A 22,993-nucleotide genomic window follows, 5' to 3' on the forward strand; every position below is an offset into this window, starting at 1 on the left:
ATTGTTATATTTATAATAGTTAAATTATTATTTTTTTGCTACACAGTAAATATGAACTACTAAAAACACTTTATAGAGTTAGACTCGCTAAATGGATAAGGTATAAAATTTGGAATCCGAATCCGATCAATCCATTCGATTCGAGCTACCAAACGGACAGGGACGGGTTCGGGTACCATGAGCAACGCCGACGGAGATGAGCCTGCGATCGATCGACGACATCCTCACCTCCTTGGCGTACAAAGGAAACCCTTCTTCTCACCGGGCGTCGTCTTCCCCTTCCCTTCTCGGAGGCGATCAATTCCGACACGAAGACACTAACACCCAAGAAGCCCTCCACCGCCCCAATTCCATTAGCCCTCAAACCCCTCCTCCCCTTTTCAACAAGACCAAAAGGATTAAGAAATCCCCTTCCTCCTACCTCCGCACCACTGTCGCCGGAAAGCCCGTGGTCGTCTCCCGCTTCTTCCCGCTCCCACCCGATGCTTCCTCACCGCCCCTCGCCATCGACAAGAAGGGAACCGAGAAGATTAAGACGCCGAGATGCGCTTCTGGGGAGAAAAAGAAGAGGAAGAAGAGCGTGATTGCGGATGAGGGGAAGGTTAGGAAGAAGGAGAAGAAGAGGCAGCCGTCGCAGCTGTCTGCGGCGGAGAAGATGTCCGACGCCTACCGTAGAGTCGCGGCGGATAGCACGTGGGAACCTCCGCCGTCGTGCCATAAATTACTTCAAGAAAGGCACTCTTTTGATCCATGGAGGGTTTTGATCATATGCATGCTCCTCAATATAACTTCTGGGAAGCAGGTACTTTAAATTTTATGTAGTTTGTCTCCTTCTCTGTTTTCGCAAGCTTTATATATGCAATAATTGAATATAATATTGATTGGTGTCTTTCTAGGCTTTGATCGTCAAATCTTAACATGGCAATTGAAACAATTTATATCTAATACTTTCTTATGTTGAAGTCCATAAAGAATATTTGAGGCATATATGAGATATTTAAACTTTTATTTGTTATGATTTGTATAGAGAAACCTGATTGTCCAGACCATTTAAATCTCTGTAGTTGTTCTGTGTTATTTTGAAGTCATGATTTTTCCATGAATTTCTTTGTTTACTCCTTGTTCTGAATGAATTATAGTTCTGTGGATGTTTTCTGGATCGTTCAGAAGTTAGCAAATTATTCAGGGCGTAGCCAGCTTCTAATTTATGGAGGGGCCACTTAGTACGTTAGCATACTATTTTTTTAAGAAAATGAGGGGCCAAGATGAAAATTGGCATTACATTTGTAAAATTTAGGGGGCTATGGCCCACTTTCGATACATGTGGCTCAGCCACTGAAATCATTGTATTGAGGGAATACCCAAATTTCATTCAAGTCCAATATGATATCTCAGTTCTATTTTCTTTTCCTTCTTATGGATCTCTACATTATCATTCTGTGATGTTCGTATGAAACTATCAACAGCATGCTTAAATTTAGTTGGCTTGAAGTTTTGCAATAATTAACTTTTCTAGTATAAGTGAGGTGAGGTACAAGCATAACTTGCTGGGGAAATTTCCTTTTTCTATGTCTTTTATATACACAAATTAATAAAAGATGCTCATGTAATCTATTACGTTATCATTTAGCTGGTTCTTGGCTTGAACATTGATGATGGTATGATCCATAAGTTTCAACTTATTATTTGCTGCAAAGCTCCCTGTAGATGTGCAGGCTTAAACAAACCCTTGGCCTATGAACATTGGAAATTTGTGTGTTGGATATGATTTTTTATCCCAAAATCTACAGAGAAACCTAGTAAGAATAAGACCTTAGAAATCGTAAGACTATTTAGCAAGCAAGAAAAACATGCATGCCTGCACTAGGTTCAGTTAAAGTATATGAAGCATATATAGGCTGTTTTTAGCATCAACATATCTATTTTATATGCACATTAGTAACGTTCCTTATTGGGTAGCTCAAGGTAGGGGATGTGCTACAATGATGTGAGAACCTTCAAGTTAACAAGATCAGGATTTAAGGTCAACAACAACTCTGCTTTTGAAAACATGAGAATAGGGCAGAAATCATGAGTAATCAACAGCCATTCGGACTTGCTCATCAGTCTAAACAAAGGTCAAGATTATATGGAAACCTACTTGAACTAATCTACAACAGGCTAATAGTATCAGACAGTTGTAATTGTGATCCTATTACAACATGAGTAAGGTTGATCAAGCTTTAGGGCTTGGATTGGAGATCTAATCATCTGTGACACAGATAGTATCGTGTAGCAGTAAATAGCAGATTAGAGATGAAGGATTCAAGAAATAAAACAAGAGAAGGTAAAAGGTTTAGAGAGGGAAGAAGCAAAAAACTTGAAGAGGGATGCCCAAACCTGAACTTCATTGCTTATCTGAAATCATGTAGATGAACCATCATTTTTCTTAGCCAATTATTGATATATATATATATATAATCTTTCATTATTATGGTACAAAAATCCTTGTAGATTGTAACTCAAGGGCATTCGTGTATTGGAACTATGGAAGCAAGTTGCTTGCCCTGATCCTACTCCCACTTTTTGTAATGAAAGAGGCTTTATATTATATCTGTAGTACAGGTGTACAGTAGTGTACATGGTACAATGTTGCATTTCCCATGCTTGCCATATATAGTGTTCTGGTTGTATATTCCCTGAAAACTTTTCAGCTGGAGAGAATCTTGTACATTTCTTTCACTAGGATGTCAAATGATAGGCGATGCTACAGAAATATGAAACATGATATAGTTGAGTGTCCTGGGATGTTTTTTCATCTCAAATTTATAGTTCTAAAGTTTACACTGCTAGCTAGTTATTTGGTTTCCTATAATCACAATCTGGTGTTATATTATCTACATAGCAATCCTCGCATTTTTCCTCAATGACCATTCTTTACTTTCCCATGTTTGTATAATAAATGTGTAAGACAGTTGTACCAAATATGGACTGTAGAGTCCTCAAACAACTGACTATACATATGCATCATTTCTACCTTTAAAGGCAAAGATAAAGCTTTGTGATTCCACTGAGGTGAAGGTTTCTTATTATCTATGAAAGCAGTGCTGCACTTGAGAATGCTATTCTTGAAGATAGTCAGTTTCTGTAACTGTAGCATATAATATGACTGTTCTTTAATGCAGGTTGGGAAAGTGCTACCAGGCTTGTTCCTTCTTTGTCCTGATGCAGAGACTGCAACAAAGGTGACCGAGGAGGAGATCGAGAAGGTGATACAGACTTTAGGCTTGCAAAGAAAGCGTGCAAGGATGATTAAACGATTCTCTCATGAGTATTTGCGGAGTGACTGGACTCACGTGACTCAACTTCATGGTATTGGCAAGTAAGTATTTTTTTTGGAATCTTCTTGAGCATTTCCATAGTTTCTCAATCCCGACATGCTTTGAGTGCTTTCCTTTTCAACTCCGCATCAGTCAATGCTGCCATATTTGTGGAAGATGGCAAGCATCTTACATATTGGCAATGTATCCTTTTCAGGTATGCAGCTGATGCCTACGCCATATTCTGTGTGGGAAAGCCAGAGGAAGTGGTACCTCAAGACCATAAATTACTTGACTATTGGAAGTTTGTCTGTGGTATACATAACAATGAAGAAAGTGATTGTGCCGAATTAGTTGATCACACGTAATACTTGCAAGGACCTAAGATATTTAAAAGGATCACTAGATCATCTGCACGTTGTTGAAGATGGAGACTGCTGGAAGCTGATGCTATCTAACAAAGTGTGTGTTCTGTTGGTGTCTGTACTTCAATTGCTGTGGAGAAGCCTTGAAAAAAAGTTAATACTAGCATGCTTCAGCATATGTTTTTGTCGCATCCTCTGTTTGTGATTCAATGAATCACACTACTTGAGGGCATATTTTGTCTAGGCTAAATTTTCAAAATGATTCCTTTATTCCCATGTTTTCCAGCTACTTCTTTACCTACTGCTCGATCTCATGCTTTTGTAAAAATATTTACACTGGAACCCTCTTTTTCACAGTTTTTTTTATTTTTTTATTACTAAACTAGCCCTTTTTTTTCTTCTCTTGAATTTATTATTAAATAGGGTCTAATTTACTCTACCATAGTACTAATAAAAATATTAAATTAATTAATGTTTTTAAAAATACTAATCAGTTTAATATTTTTATTTTTAGATAATTATTTTTCTAAACCACTGAAAAATTAAGTTAAAATAATCTATATACATAAATCGCTAAATTAATTAATATTTTAGGATAAATAAAAATGTTGAAATAATTAGGGTGTTTGTTTAGAGATAAAATATTAATTAATTTAGTATTTTTATTATAACTATAGTAAATTAGACTCTACTTATTTATTTCAATAAAGATAAATTAGAATAAGACTAACCTAACATGGTCAAAAATTCATACTTATCTTCTATGTGGGTCATACTTTTCTTTTATGTCTAGCCTGGAAATGGGACTGATGCATTTGGAGCATGCTGAAATCTGGGCGTCTTTTTCTTTGGTTAGAATAATTTTTCCTTTTGTCCTTTTGCAACTCTGAGGATGGTCCACTGGCATCATATTCTTATGTTCAAAGGTAAGACTGAGTAAAGTCAATGGATGGAACCAAAATAATAATGTTAAGTTGAAATACTCTCGATTGCTGAACACAATATCCTGTGACTGGACTTGGTTTGGATTCAAATGCCAAATACTAATGTCTGTGTGAAATTTCAACCACATGAGATTATCACAACTCTTCACCAGATAATTGATTAAGTGTCTCAAATTTATTTCTTTATATTTTTTTTTATATATAGATACTGAGTGTGTAGACTCAATTCATAACTTTAAGTTAGATCAAATGAGTACTCCACTAATTCCAATGTGCTCACTGTCCTCTCTGTGGGTTTGAATCAAGGAGAGAGAACACTGCAGTGGGACAATCAAATCCTAAGATGTCTCCTGGGATGAGAGTCACAACCTAGTGGGGAGTGGATCTTTTAAGGCAGATCGATACTTAGCTTTATTTTGGGGGAGCGTAAGCTGAATGATGGGGGCGATGATTGACACTTGCACCCCTGGGAAATTATTATATTCGAGATGAGGCACTTCGAATTCTGGGTATTTGTCTCCTCTCCTCTCTAATGCCTGAGAGGAGGGAATCGTACGTGTCCACGTGCGACTGCGTCGAAGTCTACGTACTTAACTCTTTCCTTAAATATATTAATCCTTTTTTATCACCAGGGTGTGGGACTGCGACAGTTACTGGTCTTCTGGAGCTATTTTTCTTTCTCTTTTTTTTTTTTTTTTTTTTTTACTTTTTATCCGAGCTATTTTTTATTATTATTTTATAGTATTATTGTGGGGGAAATTTATGAAGAAGAGTGGAGTCAAAATAGAAATTTGGGTTTTTTAGACAAGATGCTAGAAGCTTCTTTTAAGATAATAACTTGTCCGCTAAGATACAGATGATGGACTAATAGAAATTCTATCTCGAGCATATATAATGTCCTTACAGTCAAGTTTCTAAGGATTATACTTTTAAGAAACTAAAATCATCAATTGAAAGATTAAGACGAAAATTGAAAAGCAATGCTTTTGTATCAAGAAAGGATAATCAAGAGTGATTATTTTCTTATCGTTTAGCTGCTCTCTTTCTCTTTACTTAAAAAGTTTTTTAAGATAAAATAAGCATCTCTTCAGAGTATGAGAGATCCTATTCGAAATAGCACTTTTGGGACCAAATAAAACCTTTTTTTTAACTAAGAAAAATTATTCTCTGAAAGTCGTTCGAACGGCTTTTAAACGTTAGATAAAATTTACTTTCAAAAAAATCTCATTCGAACGAATTCAAATAATATATTTTTAATAGTTTTTCTTCAACACTATTTATTTCAATAAAACAATCATATTTAAGTATATTTATTTTATATTATTTACAAAAATACCCGACAATTATTTCATATCTTAGAAACAACTAGAATTACATTACTTTTGATAGATAAGAAAGTGATTTATTTTTTACAATCAAATATTAGCAACCAAATATCTCCCAAAGACTCTTTCACATCTCCAACATAATTTACCACCATGTTAATTATTAGACAAGGTTTGAGGAAACCCTTTACACGAAGCAACTCCATTTATTTTATTAACTAAAGTCTTGCGTGTTTGACATGAAAATGTTGAAGGTGATGCACATACTTCTAAAATTATAGTTTCTTTCCCCCCCATTCTTAGATCTCCAGCATTAACGCCACCAGAAAGATATAGAATTAAGCCTAGAAAGTATGGTTTAATTCTTTAGTACCATTGATATTTAAAACTCTTTTAGTTATTATAATGAGAAAATTGATACTTGATGTGGGTTAAAAGTGGCATGCATTTTGATATAGATACTATTTATAACGTGCATGGTTTAGCCTTAGACTTAGGAGATGAGCTATTTGGTTTAATGGCTAGGAAACCTTTCTTCTTCTTTGTTAATGCAAGTGGGAGAATCTGATCATATATTGATCAATTTGGAGAGAATACGGACGCCTTGTGCAGTTACAGTGGGAGATGATGTGATTTAGTTGCTTTCTGTCACAAAGTACAGAAGCTAGAAGTGGATCATAGCTTCCATCTGCGCCATGGTTCCATGCATCCTGGATTAATTAATTTCAGAACTCAAGATCAATTTCTTGACTTTCTTATGCAAAGATGCCAAAAGACTGTTTGATTCCACCATCTAATAAATTGGGGCAGAGTCTAGAAAGACTAAGATCACCTACAACCTAAGAAGCCGAGAAATTTCATATAGAAAAAACCCTAAGAAGCTAAAGCATCCTTCTCCTTCTCGTGCTCTTTTTATTTGACAAAAAGATTGCTTTATTGGATGCTGACACATGACCAAGTCACTCTACAACCTTAATCACTTCTTTTCAAAATTGGATGCTCACTCATGGCCTACCTTTTAGAACAATCTAAGGAGTCGGAGAATAACAGGCACGTTTGTCCCCACCGAGCGTAAAGACATCTATCTACATACAACTAGTCACCATCCGGTGGAAAATCTGGAGAAAACTCAACACAAGAATTTTTTATTTCTTAGCCCTCAATGAGGAATTTACTTCCCCTTTGAAAGGCAAAGGAAGTAGGTGAGAACTCAGGATGTACAACATACTCTGTCCTTCTCTCTTTGTCTTGATCGAGTAGAGAACCACAGTGAGATCCAACAACAGAATGTGGCCAAATAAATATGTACTCAAATCAAATCATGCAACTAATGCCTGAAAGTGATATGCCTCACAAAATATTTAGGAAGCCACAAAAGAAGGAAGAGAATTAATCCATGTCGAGTTACTCAAAATTGTAATTAGACCCACTTCCCTGAGTGGATTTGGTCAAGTGGGTGTAGCTTTGGGTGCCCTGCCCTTCGACGAGGAATCTTTTGGCCGTACGAAATCATCACCACGTGTAGGCAATCCATGGACAAGCGGCGCTGTCAGGAGGGGTTCGGATAATATTTTTTGGTACATACTTTGGCGTACCCTAATTTAGTATAGCAGAGATGGTGGAGATTAGTTGAGGGTATTTGCCGTATTATGCTGAGGAGGTGATGGTTACTAATTAAGCTAGCAAATTAGCCGTTTGTTTTAAAGTAGCATTTAAAAAGACTATTATAAAATAAAATTAAAAAATATATAAAAATTATTATTATTACTTCTAGCAACTAGTATTAGAGGATGGAACCACTTGCAAATAGGGGCAATTTGAGGTGAATTATCGTAATTAAGGAATAATAAATTCAACCAAATGGAATTAAAATAGACTTCTTCTTTGGAGAATTGGGTGCTTGGTAGTTTGTGGGCAGCATTTTGGCACCCATAGAGAAGTACTTGGTTTCCAGGGCGACCTTTAATTTGCCTATTCTCGTACCAAAGTAGCAAATAGAACGAATAGCTGAATAAAGAAAAGTTTTGGCTTTCCCCAGTCCACTACTCAACCCCTCTCTTTCTCTCTCATTATCTCAACCTTCCTGTCCCTTGACCAACTGAGATCTCTAGAGAGAGAGGGAGCTCTCCAAGCTCTTCTACTCTTCTATCTACTATCTATACGAGAGAAGAAGAGAAAAGGCGAGAACTCATCTCCTTCTGCTATTATTATCTGCTGGTTTAGCCTCTCTTTTTTTTAAGAAGGTCATACTTGTTTGTTCCTTTTGTTCTTGGAAATTGATCTTTGTTAGATCTGAAGATTGGAGGAGATCATGGGGAGAGGGAAGATTGAGATCCGTAGGATCGACAACTCGACGAGCAGGCAGGTGACGTTTTCGAAGCGGCGCAGTGGGCTACTGAAGAAGGCTCGGGAGCTCGCCATCCTCTGCGATGCCGACGTCGGCGTTATCATCTTCTCCAGCACCGGCCGCCTCTATGATTTCGCCAGCTCTAGGTCAGACCCCCCCCCCCCCCCTCTCTCTCTCTCTATAAATATATGTGTTTTTGTGTGTGTGTGTGTATCAGTAGGTTCTTCTCATCTTTTTTTTTTTCTTACCTAGCCAATATCACATCAATTGTTATGGTATTTAATTAGGAGCTCATATAGTAGTACGGGTTTTTCCAAACAAAAAGATAAATGTTCTTGAGCAAATGACGAATTAATTGAGCCGAAATGGAAATGATAAGAATATTAAGGGATTTGATCATATGATGACATAGCCTTCTTTTTTTCATTTAGGCTTCTCTTCTTGAAGGTAAGATTATCTACCTCTTAGTTCGCTTTTAGGTCATGGGATTCTTTCTAATGGTTGATTTCTTTCGTTTCCTACTTAGTAATCAGCTTGGCTTATACTTGTCATCATTGACTCTTCTTGGGGGGGGGGGGGGGGGGGGGGGGATGACATCAGTTCATTTCTGTAACATCTTTTGGGTCTTAAAGTCTGGCTAGAATCATGCTGTGTTAAAAGTATCTTTTGGGTCATCATCATTCTCTCTCTCTCTCTCTCTCTCTCTCCTTGCAGTTTAATTTGCTTCTGCAAGTCTGTTTCTTCCACGCTGATCTAATTCCTGATGCTTAATTCATTACTAAAATACCAGGCACAGCAATAGTTTAAAAGGCATATCCAAGATGTTTCCATGAATAATGTAAGGAGTTCTTTTACCATGTGTGATGTGCCAATGAATGAATTTAATCTGATTGATCTAGTAAAATTAACATGATTAACAAATTAGAGAAAGGATAACCGGTAGATATGGCTGTTATATAGGTTAGCCATTGAATCAAATCGTTCTAAATTTACTCACCAAAATTAATTGCAATTCTTTCCATGATATTATTAGAATATAAATTATAAAAATCATCATTCTCTATCACTTAAAACTTTTAGAGTAATTCGTGAGTAAACACATCTGTTTTGGAACCTAAAGTAGAAGCATAATTAAATTCAAAGTCAATAATTTCTGCAGACCAGCTTTGGCACATGTATGTACTAGCTTGAAGTACATATAATTAAATACGTATATTCCTGTACAAAGCTTACTGTTCTAAGATGGGTTCAGTTCCTACTATATCTCGTAGACTTTATATCATTAATATCATGCTATGCTGACTGAGGTAGATCACTTTATAGATTTTATATCTCAGAAAAAAAGGAGATATTAATAGATTGAATCATATTTTGTCAGCATGAATTCAATAATTGGTCGCTACAACAAGACGAAGGAAGAGCAGACTCCGTTGTTAAACGCTCATTCAGAAGTCAAGGTATGTCTACATTCACAACCGGCATCTTGAAAAAAATAATAATAAATAAACAGGAATGGGATCTTATAATGTCTGTATATCATAACATTTATAGGGCATTCTAGTAAGTTTATGTGATCACTTGCTATGATGAAGATTATTATGAGCTCTAACTTCCAAGTTCTCTATAGAGAGATCTGTGTTATCTTAAGTAGATTAGGATAGGTCTAATCTTTATTGGATTAGGACGCTCCTAAACTCATCCTAGCCATCAAGAGAAGACTATAAATAAATCCTTAGGATAACTCTATTTACGAACACCCTATATAAGGAACCTGCAGTAGAGATATACTAGATTTATGGATATTTTCCTCTTTTAGTTCTTTCTCATTTCTCAAAGTCACCATCCAGGCTTAGGATTTGAAGGGTGAATAGTGTCTCATTCTCACCGGATATGGAGTTGTAATTTGACATCAACCTCGGAGCAAAGCATCTACACATCTATATGATCATTATCTCGTAATAGAAACCAAAGATCTTACGTTCATTGCTTCAACACCATCGTGATCTTCCAGCAATTTATAGATCATCTCACATGTTAATATAAGAACTTAAAAAGGAGAAGTTATGTAAGCATTAACTTTTGTTCAAGCAGTGCAATGCCTTTAAAAAAGACACATCTGATGCTCAATATGATCATAAAGAAGACCACAGTAAGAATGAAAGCAGGCATCAGCGATCATAAAGAAGACCTCAGACATCTGATGCTCAAAATAAGAAGAGAAAATGTGAAGCAACACTAATGATGTCAGTATGTCTTTTGTATTCAAGAATGTCAGATTTATCTTAGATTTCTTTTTATTAACATTAGAGGGTAGATACATATATTATATATACAGAGTTATGTCATAAGAGCTCAACTTCTCTTTTCTCCCTTCTTATCAGTTTTGGCAAAGGGAGGCAGCAAGCCTGAGGCAGCAATTACAAAACTTGCAGGAAAATTATAGGTATTATATACATGTTGCTATCTAAGTTCAAATGTTAACGTAGGAGGTTCGTTATATTTCTGTGTTAGTTGCGTCCATGCACTCATTATTTCTTACAGGTAACTAAGTGACAGAAATACAATCTTTTGGAGATCAATAATAGAAAATTCCAAAACATAATCGTTAACTCACCAAATACTATAAAAGCTTACGTTGTTGGAAAACCGTTAATATCTTTTTACATTTCTAATAACAACAAATGATAAAGATGAACTCAAGCAAATTTAATATAGACAACTAAGTCAAGAAGATGGTACATGAAAATAGACAAAAACAATTTAGGAGGAAAGCCTAATTCTCTTAAACTTGATTTGATTCATAGGCATGCTTACAGCCCTTTATACGAAGGCAAATACTTCAATGCCCTATTTTAATTCGTAATGTTAATCTTACGGACAATATAGCTGTTTTTTTTTTTTAGTTTCCCAGTATCCCTTTAACTAGGTATTTAATGATTAAAAACCATGGAGAAGTAGTTATGCACAACATTCTCTTTTCTGAAGCACGTATTCTCTCTCCATTTGAATATATATAAAAGATAACAATTCGAAAAAAGATTAGATTAAAATCTATTTTATCTGATTCAAAATGATAAGAGACTATTTCAAACCTCTCTTCAACCTATATAAATCACTTTTGTCCCATAATATACCTAAAACTGGAATTTTATAAAAAAATCTAATATATTGATTCAAAACTAATAGAGAGTTTAATTTACATATATTCATCTTTCTCAGTGTTTGAAATAATAGTCTTGTTTTAGGCGCTCTTTCTAATCGGTTTTGGAGATAATTAGTACAAATTCCTTTATACCTTTAGTTCCTTCAACCGGTAGATTTGTATTTCATATTAAACACCACATGGAAAAGAGGGTATATATGGAAGAATTAGATCATGTTGACTGCCTCAATTGTATAACTGATGGCCTTTTAGCTAGTTTCATATAATCATGACAGAGAAAAAATCTTGAATCTTGAGATCTATGAATTCTGTAACCAAATCTTCAATTTTGCCTCATCTTCTTGAAGTATGATATAAATGCATGTACGTAAAACTGATAATACTCTTCACATATTGTGTGCTTCCTCCAACCATCCTATTTACCCATATGTGAACCGGAATGTTAAGTCTACATTTTAGTGAATGTCGTTAAAATTCTCAACAATATAATGATATTCTCATTTTGGTGAGGTCAAATGGAACTTGTGCATAATTTCTTTCAATATATTCTTGAAAAAAGATCTCAACGACGGCAATAATTAGTAGACAAGCAGGATATTTGGGATGTCAAAATGTCTAAACTATGACTGCAGACAACTGATGGGAGAAGAGCTATCTCACTTAAGCGTCAAAGATCTCCAAACGCTAGAGAATCAACTCGAGACGAGTTTGCGTGCAGTCAGAAAGCGGAAGGTTTTTAAGAATCCAAACTTTTCAACTGCTCTAATTTATGTAGTCTTTTTCTCATTCTTTGTCCGCAGCTTCATTGCTATTCTTCTCAATTCTGCAGGAACAAATTTTAACTGAAGAAATCCAAGACATCAACCGAAAGGTTTTTATATATAAACAGATCATAAGTTTTTGGGGTTACTTTAATCTCAACATAATGCAATATTACAATAATTACTACGTTAATTGCATTAACTTTTTCGCAGGGATACCTCATTCACACTGAAAACACCGAACTTTACAAGAAGGTAAATGTTTTACGTAAAGAAAACATGGAACTACAAAAGAAGGTACTCACTAAAGACTTCCACAACTTCAACATCTCCCTGAGAAAGTTCGTGAATTGCGCTGGATTATTATCTAATTGCACTCTTGTTGATGTTTTTTCGCATTCTAATTGATGATGATGTCCACTTTCAGATCTGTGAAGCAAGTGGATCAAAAGGGCAAGCAAACGGAGATTCCTCTATTTCTTTTGCTTTCACAGCAGTTGATGATGCCCATGAAACTATTCATCTAGAGTTATGCCAACCTCAACAGATAAACAAATGGGATGCTAAAACAAGCGCCAAAGGTAGGGTAAATGTTTCATGTTCTTCAAGAATAAGATCTAGTATTCTCACATAATTTCTTTATAATTTTGATATCAATATATTTGCTTTTTTATTACTGCAGCAGAATTTCAGTTGCACTAAGGAGATGGTTCACAAGTCATAGTATGCTTTCGCATGAGCTTTATTTCTCTAGAGTCAAGACTACTATAGCTTGTTGCTGCCAGTGAGATGTTGTTTATTGTAGTTTATATCAGAATAACCAACTGGTATGTGTTAATAAAGCTCCTAGTAATTAAGAAGATAAATCAAATGTCAGGTATGTATTATTGGAATTCACTTGTTTAATTGGATCGAGTTGATATAAATAAATGTTTGAATCAAGCTGGTGTGTAGGATTAGCTGACACCAACAAGGAAATTACCCCCCGGAAATTAGAAGTGAAGTGGAATTAATTCGACATCCTTCATATGCTGCCAACAAGATTGAGTCCAGAAAGGCAATTTTTTTTTCCAGTCAATGATATATCTGAGAGTAAATGTTTAGTTCCTATGGAGGAAATTATGATTCTGAACTGCTAATATACTCAAAAAAAGTATTATATACCAATTTCGTTTCACATTGTTTGATATTTACAGGTGTTTAATTAATAATTTTTGCTGTTAGTAGCAAAAGATTTAGACAAAATAGTCGTTGTAATTATAATCAAACACCCATATAAGAATGTGGTCTTTGATCAAACTAAGCTCTCTCAAATTATTTTTTACGTATTTAGTACAATATTTTAAAATTTAAATATGCAGCTAATGAGTCAGAAAATTGCTGAATAGGGCAGTGACTTCTAAATTTCGTTCATCGGTTTCTTAATTCATGTGGTCTTATATTTAAGTTTCGAAATAAATTAGGCACGAGCAAATAAATTACGAGAGTTAAAATAGTAATTAAAATTATAAATGTGCTTATTTAATGTGTTATAAACTGTTATGTTGATTTTGTTGACAGACAGGTACACTTGCACATTGAGGTGTATCGGTTATATATAGTGATGATGGACATAAAGGTAATGATGGGCATGTAACTAATGGAAAAGCCTAATAATAGGTGATATGTGATCATAAACTAATCCAACTATGTCTGAATCTTATTAATTCTTTAAAAAAATTTCTTACTTTCTTTTTCTAATTTTCCTTCCACCGATTTGTTTAGTGATCTAGTAATTAATTATCCTCTAATTAGCTAATTCTCAGACTACTCCCTGTTTAAGAGATTGAAAAAAACGACTTCCTTGTGAACCTCAGACCCTCAAATCCAGGAAATTGGCCTTCTTGCACATCCAAATCCTTCCAGTGCTAAGCTGCAAGTATGCATATTTCCTGGAACTGGGATGCACTACCTTCCTCACCATCCATGGTGCCCTCGTGATTCAGAGCGAGCACAGAAGAGTTTGTCTGGTTCAATACTTACGAAAAATGGAAGAAAAAATAAAACAAAAAAAAAAGAAAGAAAGAAAAAAGAGTTCTAGTAGAAGTAGGAGGGAAAATTCCCCACTTGTCCTATAATTTAGGACAGTTGGGTCTTGCAGTCCTTTGCAGTGTCTGTGTCTTGGAGCTGTCTCCCACTACTGCCAAAAGAGAATCCCCCACCCTGACCTACCAGCTTATACTCCAAAAACAAGTGAGAAGGAGATCTTATTTTACTTTGTCCCTTCCACTGCAGTCATTTTGTAGTGTTGCATGAAGTCCCGTCCATCCCTATCTTTAATATAAAAACTCACCAGCCTTAGACAAAATATCCACACTGATGCAAAAGTGGTTTTTTTTAGTCATTTGCTTAGAGCTCACTCAATTACCCTTGTCCAAGGACATGAGCTTACCTTACAGTCCAATTCATTCTCCCTGTCAGAGTTCCATGTGAGCATTGAATGCAATGCCATTGCCCAACTATGTCCACTCCATTCCTTGCTGGTCCCATTCCAATACATTGCTTCTATATCCAGCTGGTACTGTCCTGGCATAAATATTCTTCTTACCAACTAATCATGGCCATAAGTGATAATTAGAGTGAGTGTATCTGTGTAGATAATGAGCATGATGAGAGTCTTAAGGACCCTTGTCATCAGAGGGACAATAGCTTATACATTGTTTATCAAACAAATATATTTATGTACTCAAAAACCATATTCAAAGAGTTATCATACAACAACTAGCACTTCAACTCTCAAAAGGAAAATAAATAAAAAATAAAAGAACTAAAGAAGCTCCACTAACTCTATCTTTTTTTCCCCTTTTAAAACTGCTGTGTACCTGGCATTGGTGCTGGCATACCATAATTTCTACCACACATCATGAGTGGCTCACCTACCTCCCCTTCCCAAGGAAAGATGATGGATCTTCACAGAAAAAGATAAAAGAAAAGAAAAGAAAAAAAGAAGAGAAAAGAAAAGAAAAGAAAAGAAAAGAAAAAGCCCACAAAAACCTTGGGCATTGGAAGGCAGACTTCTTCCATGGTCTACTTCCACACAACATGCTAAAGCAACAAACAGAAGTAGAGAGCGCACCAGGAGCTCCTTACCCCCTGGGATGGCCAAACTTTGGCCTGACAACCTAATAAGCCATGCTAATGTGATGTAGGACTTCCTTCATTGTGGCCTCTCTTGGACCCATATAGCTTTAGGATTGTTGCAACCAACTTGGAACCATCAACAAACTCTAAAAAGCAACTTGATCTGTCCAAGAAAGTAATCAAATTGTGTCAGAAATAACTGCTAAAAGGACATCAGAGTTGGCGATAATATTTATCTATCAACCCTGACATAATAATCTGCTGCCCATTAAAATGTATATTGCATAGAATTGACAAATCTACGATTACAAGGGAACTTAAGATACCTAAGTTCTTGTTCATAATTTCGACAGGAGTCCATGTGTTTATCTCTTCTCAGTAAGATACTATGTTATAGGACTCATTAGAGCTAGCAGCTTTTAGGTATTATTAGTTTATTTACGAATGGAACTTTCATAGAATGTGAGCATACCAAGTTCATAGAGTTGAGGATCATAGCTGTCCTAAATTTTTGCTCACTATGCTGATAATGAGGCAATAGCATCCCCAGCACTCTTCACTCGCAGCTCTACGCTTCTAAGATCGCGAAGATGTTGCAAAATCTCTTGAAGAAGATCCAATCCCTTATCTCCTTGTTTTAAGGATTTGACACAATGCTTGAGAAACTCTCTGTCTGCCTCAAGAGCCTGTAGCCTCTCATACACATTATCAACTTCTTCTGCGATTGCGAGCTTTTCTTGATCTTTGGCAAGCTTGGAAATGGATCTGGGTGAACCATCAGCTTTCTCTGCCTCTTGGTTCATTGCTAGCCCATCTTCATTCTCTGAATTAATAGCATCAAAGAGAGGAAGAAGCCTCTTTCCTCTAAGATTAGAATTCCTTCCTTCATAATGAAGCTTATGGTTATTATGCAAATCATCTGAGAAACCATTTGCAGTCTCATGCAGCACATCTACTAAAGACTCGTAATCATCTTTCAAGCCATGGTGATTTTCTTCTGATAACTGTTCTGTCAATTTCCCATTATCAGAGTCCTCATCTTCCATTGTGAAGAGTTTTTCCTCCAATGTCTTGAGCTGTTCTAATATAGAGAGCCTCTCTTCCTCAAAATCAGCTAGGGACTCATCAAGTGTAACTAGATGCCTTGCAGTTTCTTGGTCTGTCCCAGAACTTAACACAGCGTCTGTAGGAGTATTCTGATTGCTTCCTTTAAGATTGTATCCATATTCGTCGTGTTCACAGTAATCCAAGGAGAGGTCATCACTGTCTTCAGCACTAGAGGAAGCAGAAGATGATTCATTCCTATTATTGGCCTTAACTCTTGCCATTCTTCTCCTCCCCTTGGCCTCATAAAGCAGAACCTTCTGTCGGTATGCATCCAGCTCCTTCTCCAAAACTTGCTTCTCCTTTTCCCTCTTCACCATCAACTCGTTCATAAGGTGAAGAGCTTCTTGATCATACTCTGATTGTTCGTCCATCATTCTCTGGTATTGTAATGCTTCCATCTGCATGGCAGCTTTCTCCTCTTGAAGCCGAGTTATCATTGCCATGGTCTGGTTCGCAGCAATGGCAGCAGCACTCCTCTCTTCCTCCAGTTCAGCATACAATGCACTTAATGCCTTGCGTTCAGATTTCAGAGCAGATTTAAGTTGATCAATAGTCAATGGCTCACTGCTTTCAACCTCACTGGACACGCTTCCATCTAAGGATTCGACTCCAGATTCTCGTCTATCAAAAATATATCTCTTATGTAAACCATGAATACCGTCTACATAAGTTGGCGTTTCAGGTGGTCTCTCCTCTTCAGTATCATGATGCGTAGGAGACAGAGAGTCTAAGCTTTGCAACATAGTCACCACCGGTTTGGGTTCAAAAGCTGCTATATTGAATAAAAGTCACAATTAAGGTCTATAAAAAAAAAAAAGCAGGCGGTAATGGCATTGCCAAAATTCTGATAAACCAATCAACTTTTTTTTAAAAAATGACCTCTTACCTAGGTCTGTATCAGTAGTTTCATTAAAATTTTCTGTGAATTGAGCTTCTACATCCAATGATGGTGGAATTGGTTCCTGAAATTGAGCTTCGTCACCTTGCTCCTGCTCACATATCTCACTTCCGATTGATATTTCACAATTAGTGTCCCCATCTGTCAATTTGTTATCTTCTTCAGAAGTTATATTTACCAAAGCTACGTAATTTTGAAATCTATAGCAGTAATATCAATGGGAAGTTGACAAGAATCATCAATAAGAGATGAGGTTGATGGTTCTCCAATGGAATAAAATATTACCTTGTGGCCCTTCTTCAGCTGCTGGTATGTCTACTTCAGCATCAGCACTGTCTTCATGACTCATCAAGGTTACTGTCGGAACAACAGTCTCATGATCAGTTGAACATTCTACCATTGCCTCCTGGTCAAGAGAAAGTGAATAATTCTCTTCAACGACATCAATCCTTTCTGCCTCAGAAGTCAACACCTTCTCCTGATCAAAGATCTCGCCTCTGGTCGATATTTCACAAATAGACTTCACGCCAGTCAATTTGTTAACTTCACCTAAATCTGTATTTACCAAGGAAAAGTGTTTATCATGATTACAGAAGTAATATCCATGAGCAAAGTAACAAAGACAAGTATACCAATCTACGATGAGAGACTGACATTTCCGCAATAAATACAAAAAAATACCTTGTAGCCCAGCTAATTCTTCCTCAGCTGCTGCTGCATCCTTCGCAGAACCAACATTACCTTCAAGAATCACTGGAGCTGCTGATGAAACAACAGTTTCATGATTAGTTGAGCCATCCATAGTGGTCTCCTGTGCAAGAAGTGCTGAACAATTCTCCTCCGCCAACACCTCCTCCTGCTCGTGTATCTCACTTCTGATCAATATCTCACAATTTGCCTTCACCTCTGTCAATGTTTTATCTTCTTCAGAAGCTGCATTTACCAAATCTTAAATGTTATACAAGAATATGGCAGCAATATCAATGAGTAGGGATATGAGAAGAAATTTATACAAAGTTGAGAAGAAATTTATACAAAGTTTCGAAGAAATTTACCTTGTCTCACAGTAAATTCTTGTTCAGCTTCTGGTGCTCCCAGTTCCCTGTCGATACCATCTTCAAAACTTGTCGGAGTTACAAGAGGAACAATAGGTTCATGATCAATTGGACAATCCATCATGGTCTTCCCAGCAACAGGCACCGAAGAATTCTCCCCGACAATGTCAGCCCTCTCCACATCAGAAGCCAACACCATCTTCTCCTCTAAAATAACTCCAATATCAAGAGACCTGGTATCCAGAACAGCTCTCTTCTCATGATCAAACTCCTCATCATCTTCCCCTCCAAGCTTACGTGAATCAGGGATAACCATCATAGTCATCGAGTCGATCAACTCTAACGGAAGGACCCGGTCCTCATCGGCGGTGCTCTCTAGACCGCGCCAAGCCATGACTTCCAGAGCATCATCCTCCACCAAAGAGTGTGTATCAGAGAACTCGATCAGAAGATGCTCCTCCTGCTCATCCTCATCCTTTACTGTCTCTTCATCCTTTGCGGCATCCTCCTCATGATCCATAACAGCACAATCCAAAGACAGAGACACCATCTTCCCCTCTTCCACCTCAAAGATTACATCTGTCTCTAGTCCCTCGTAATCGTCAACCAAACTCCCCTTCTGCGTGTAGTCCAAACTACCCCAAGAGGGCTTGAGCAGGAAGTAAGGCGAATAGAACTCGCTCTCCAGCGCCACTCGGCAGCAAGAACACCTCAAATCCTTCTCCCCCATCTCGCTCCGCTTCATCCACGAGAGGACGGCGACGGCCCGATCGCTCCCTGCCGGGCGCGACGACGAGCAGTCCTCGCACATGTCCCCGGCCTCGGCGAGTCTCCGGTGGTTGGAACAGTAGCCCAGCTTGGAGACCTCGACGGCATGGGCGTCGCAGAGGAGGTTACGGTAGCCACGCCGGCCCTCATCCGGCTCGAAGAGGTGGTCGACCCGGGAGCAGAAGACGCAGGGAGGCTTGAGGCCGAAGAAAGACGCGAACTTGTAGATGAGGTAGGAGAAGAGGCCATTAAGGAGGAGGAGAGCTATTAGAATCCATTCCAAGACTGTGTACACAAGGATTACTGCCATCCTGTGGGTGTTCCTATGCAACATCGTGGCGAATTTGTTGGCACCCATGGATTCTCCTCCTCCTACTCCTTTTCTTCCCCCCTCTAAATCCTCTTCTCGGTACGGATTGTCTTGGACTCAAAAAAACGGAAAGATGCAATTTTTACAGAGAAATCTGGTCTAAAGAGATGGAAATTGTCGGATTTCGATGGAAAGATGCGATTTTTTACAGCGGAATCTGATACAAAGGGAGATTAAAAATCATTGGGTCTGTGAGAAGAGGAGGTTCTTTAAAAGAGAAAAAGAAGAGAGTATGGAAGGTGTAAAAGGCTTAGGTGGGAAGAGAAGAAGAAGAAGAAGAAGAAGAAGATGGCGAAGGAGAAGATGGAAATGGGTATACTAGTCTGGGAGGTAAAGAAAGCGATAGGAGAAGAAGAAGAAGAAGAAGAAGAAGAAGAAGAAGAAGAATGGAAGGGATTGAAGTAGTCTTTCTGAAGCTTTTGCTTTACCTCTATTGTTTGGTTGGTATAAAGAAATGGCGTGACCTTTGAAATAAAAAAAGGAACAAATGATCGTACAGTAGAAATTTCTTCCCACTGGTTTAGGAATTTATTGATTCATATAATAAGGATCACATCATCACTAAAACCTAATACCCTAATCCATGCTTTCAAATTTTAATTATAATTCATCTTTTTAATTTACTACCTTAAACCGAGCGTATTATAACTTCATACATATTTTGTTATATTATTATAAATTAAAAAACATTAAATGTAATTAAATTATAAAAAAACCCTATCAAATAGAATATATCTAAAAGGTAAGGTGGGAATTAAAATAAAGACAAAATATAAAAGTAATTTTCTCTCTAGAGTCTCTGTTAAAAATACCGACACGGATCTTATTCTGGTGACGTAGGAAAAGACATAGATCTCATATGGATATTTGGGAAAAAGAAATTATGGTTAATATATCTCATTAAATGAGAGCTATTAACTCTAACTAGTAACTACACAACGAGTGGTTAAGCCACTCAATTGAATCACATCTAGAATTAATATCATAACATTTCTTTAATAGAAAAGGTTAACAACGAATACCTGAACAGCATTTGAAAGGTTTGAACATGGTTAAAAAGGGCTCAATGTTGCTATAAAAAAATAAATAAAAGAGTTCATATAAAAAATGATAATAATTCATAGAGTTTAGGTGGTATTGCTTTTAAATTATTAAATAAAAGAGGAGAGAAGAAAATAGTATGTATTAGTATGTTAGTATAAACAAATATTTATATAGAATATATCTATATTTATTTCACAATGGGCTTAGCAAGGATCTAAAGTAACGACAAAATAATACAAATTTAAAAGAGGCTACTTTGATGACTTGAACCTTCCTAAGAGGAGCTTACAAGGATGGTGACCCGCAGAAGAATCCAGACTAATAAATAGATTACAAATTTATATATAACACCTTGTCTTTTAATAAATTATAATTTATATTATTTATAAATTACGTTTTATAATTTAATAAATATGTATAAAAATATCCAGCGGTTAGATCTGTCAGTTAAACTTAACTAAAAAGCTAGGCTAAATTAACTATACTAAGAAAATTACGAAAATATTCTCAACTAAGTCATACTAAGATTATTTTAGTTATTTTAGAAATAAAGAATATTCTCACAATGTTAATTTAAATATAACTTAAAATATTTTTTACATATATTTATTAAATTATAAAAGCCCGATTTACAAATAGTAAAAGTGTAGAATATAAACCTTAATTTTATTTTTTAAAAAAATAGGGTGTTATATGTGAAATAGGAAAACAAGGCTACCTTGTTAGGAAGTAGTGGGATACCTCCTCACTCCTTCAGTCCTCCCACAACCCCACCTTTAGCTTTCGGCACTTCTTTTTGCAGCTCCCTTAGCTTTGAAAAGCATCTTGCTTTATGTCTAAAAGTTGCAGGTCATCAATACCCCAACTCTTAAATCATATATGTGCCCCAAATCATGGCACCTGGGGGTAGGGGGGCACCTTACAGGAGGAGGCTCAGAAGCATGCCTTCCTATCTACTATGCCTCACAATTTGCCCTTTAAATCACTAGTGGATAGTGGATAGGCCCCAAAAATCTTCATCAAAAGTTGCACCAAAACTTACAAGTTCTGCTGTAAATATTAACAGAAGGTCTCTACTTCCCAGTTTCTAGTTATCATTGGATTGACAGATTGGATGGCAGAGGAAAGATTAGGTTGATTAAGCTGTAATCAAAAGTAATAGGCTTAAGCTTTGAGAGGTGTATCTTCAATTCTAATTCATTGCTACTTTTGAGTTTAAAAAAGAAAAACTAATATATTGTTCTGAAACAAGGATGATGTCCCTGGAGATGTTGGCTGGATGTGAGGCTTGGTCAATATTATCCAAATATTTTTTTTTTCTTTTGTCTTTGATAAATTAAAGACATTGTTGCTCACCAATGTAGACCAACATATGATAAAGATGGGCCACCAAGCTACTACAAGTGCATTGGGTCAGAATAGATCTAAGTTTGGTAGCAAAAACATTTAAAAAAAAATTGGTGAATGGTAATCTCAAAGTTCAGTTGGATGTTGCCAGTGTTGAGAAATTCTTATAGCCAATTCTATAATAGCTATAAAAAAGAAAGAAAGGAAAAGTAAAAGAATAATGAAAGAGAAGACACAGACATATTGTGCTTCAACTTTCATTTGTATTATTTTGCCTCTTTTGATTTAGACTAATATGAAACTGTTAATTTTCCTATTCCAAACTTAATAGAGAAAGTATAAATTAGCATAATACATTTATAACATTAATAGTTCCATTGTTTAAGTAAATATGAATTTTCTACCCATATTTTTAAGATGATTAAAGCTTTTCATTTCATGACCATACATTCTAATCTTCAATAGAATAAGATACAGGGGATTAAAAATGCATTTTTTTTTTTGTCTTTTTGAAGAATGGGATATGCTGAGTAAATTTAATAGAAAGAGACGAGCAATTCTCATATATTAGTCTAGTAGAAAATTTATGTATTAACATTTTGAAATAAAAATGTACTTCCTATTTTAAGTTTGAATGAAAAGGTTAACAATTTTGTATCAATCTAAATTAAAAGAGGATAAAATGATACAAATAAAAATTTAGGGAGAATTTAATTTTAGGCAAACAGGCCATTGGTAATTTACGCTTATACTAGTATATATAATCAAAATTCTAGGTTGGATCACATTCAAATTTGACTGGTTGTTATAAGGTCTTATTGACCATCACATCACTGTCCACACCTCACCAAAGGAACACTTTTAACATAATAAGGGGTGGCTTTGGTCAATTCCTCTAAATTTATTCACAAACAAACAACTATATTGAAATGAAATTATACGGAATGATTCAAATAACTTCTGCAAGAGAGTAATTCTAGTTAATTGCAGTCAAGTAAGAAAGATTCAGTATTACTGTCTAAATAAATAGCAACCACTGCATCACAAGAAGTAGTTCAAAAGAGTTGCAACCACTGCATC

General features: G+C 36.2%; 3 protein-coding genes across 9 annotated transcripts; 2 read left to right on the forward strand and 1 right to left on the reverse strand.

Annotated features, from left to right (window-relative positions):
* Nucleotides 1-41: 41 nt before the first annotated feature.
* LOC140773505 (uncharacterized) lies at nucleotides 42-4,020 on the forward strand. The gene is made up of 3 exons (XM_073116105.1): nucleotides 42-802; nucleotides 3,165-3,361; nucleotides 3,517-4,020. The coding sequence occupies exons 1-3, from the start codon at nucleotides 197-199 to the stop codon at nucleotides 3,665-3,667; spliced, it is 954 nt and encodes a 317-aa protein (XP_072972206.1). The 5' UTR covers nucleotides 42-196; the 3' UTR covers nucleotides 3,668-4,020.
* A 3,916-nt stretch (nucleotides 4,021-7,936) lies between these two features.
* On the forward strand, nucleotides 7,937-13,280 carry LOC140774036 (MADS-box transcription factor 23-like). Of its 6 annotated transcripts, none has more exons than XR_012106550.1 (9): nucleotides 7,937-8,113; nucleotides 8,224-8,426; nucleotides 9,659-9,737; nucleotides 10,662-10,723; nucleotides 12,076-12,175; nucleotides 12,273-12,314; nucleotides 12,418-12,545; nucleotides 12,632-12,785; nucleotides 12,890-13,280. XR_012106550.1 is itself a non-coding variant. In XM_073116867.1 (9 exons), exons 2-9 carry the CDS (start codon nucleotides 8,245-8,247, stop codon nucleotides 12,904-12,906), a joined length of 681 nt encoding a protein of 226 aa, XP_072972968.1. In that variant the 5' UTR covers nucleotides 7,938-8,113; nucleotides 8,224-8,244; the 3' UTR covers nucleotides 12,907-13,273. The 6 variants fall into 6 exon arrangements, 4 of the variants coding, with proteins under 4 accessions (XP_072972968.1, XP_072972967.1, XP_072972966.1 ...); XR_012106549.1 differs by having other exon boundaries at nucleotides 7,938-8,113; nucleotides 12,887-13,274; XM_073116867.1 differs by having other exon boundaries at nucleotides 7,938-8,113; nucleotides 12,418-12,459; nucleotides 12,887-13,273.
* Nucleotides 13,281-14,893: 1,613 nt separating this feature from the next.
* On the reverse strand, nucleotides 14,894-19,999 carry LOC140773433 (myosin-binding protein 3-like). 2 transcript variants are annotated; one of them, XM_073115982.1, is made up of 6 exons: nucleotides 18,385-19,999; nucleotides 18,011-18,262; nucleotides 17,615-17,884; nucleotides 17,318-17,470; nucleotides 15,797-17,203; nucleotides 14,894-15,487 (listed from the first exon to the last, which is right to left on the reverse strand). In XM_073115982.1, the coding sequence occupies exons 1-5, from the start codon at nucleotides 19,508-19,510 to the stop codon at nucleotides 15,843-15,845; spliced, it is 3,162 nt and encodes a 1,053-aa protein (XP_072972083.1). In that variant the 5' UTR covers nucleotides 19,511-19,999; the 3' UTR covers nucleotides 14,894-15,487; nucleotides 15,797-15,842. The 2 variants fall into 2 exon arrangements, with proteins under 2 accessions (XP_072972083.1, XP_072972084.1); XM_073115983.1 differs by having other exon boundaries at nucleotides 14,895-15,487; nucleotides 15,797-17,200; nucleotides 18,385-19,997.
* Between the last annotated feature and the right edge of the window lie 2,994 nt (nucleotides 20,000-22,993).

Source organism: Typha angustifolia, chromosome 13 (genome assembly GCF_048772165.1).
Source record: "Typha angustifolia cultivar Huaian chromosome 13, ASM4877216v1, whole genome shotgun sequence".
NCBI lineage: Eukaryota > Viridiplantae > Streptophyta > Magnoliopsida > Poales > Typhaceae > Typha > Typha angustifolia.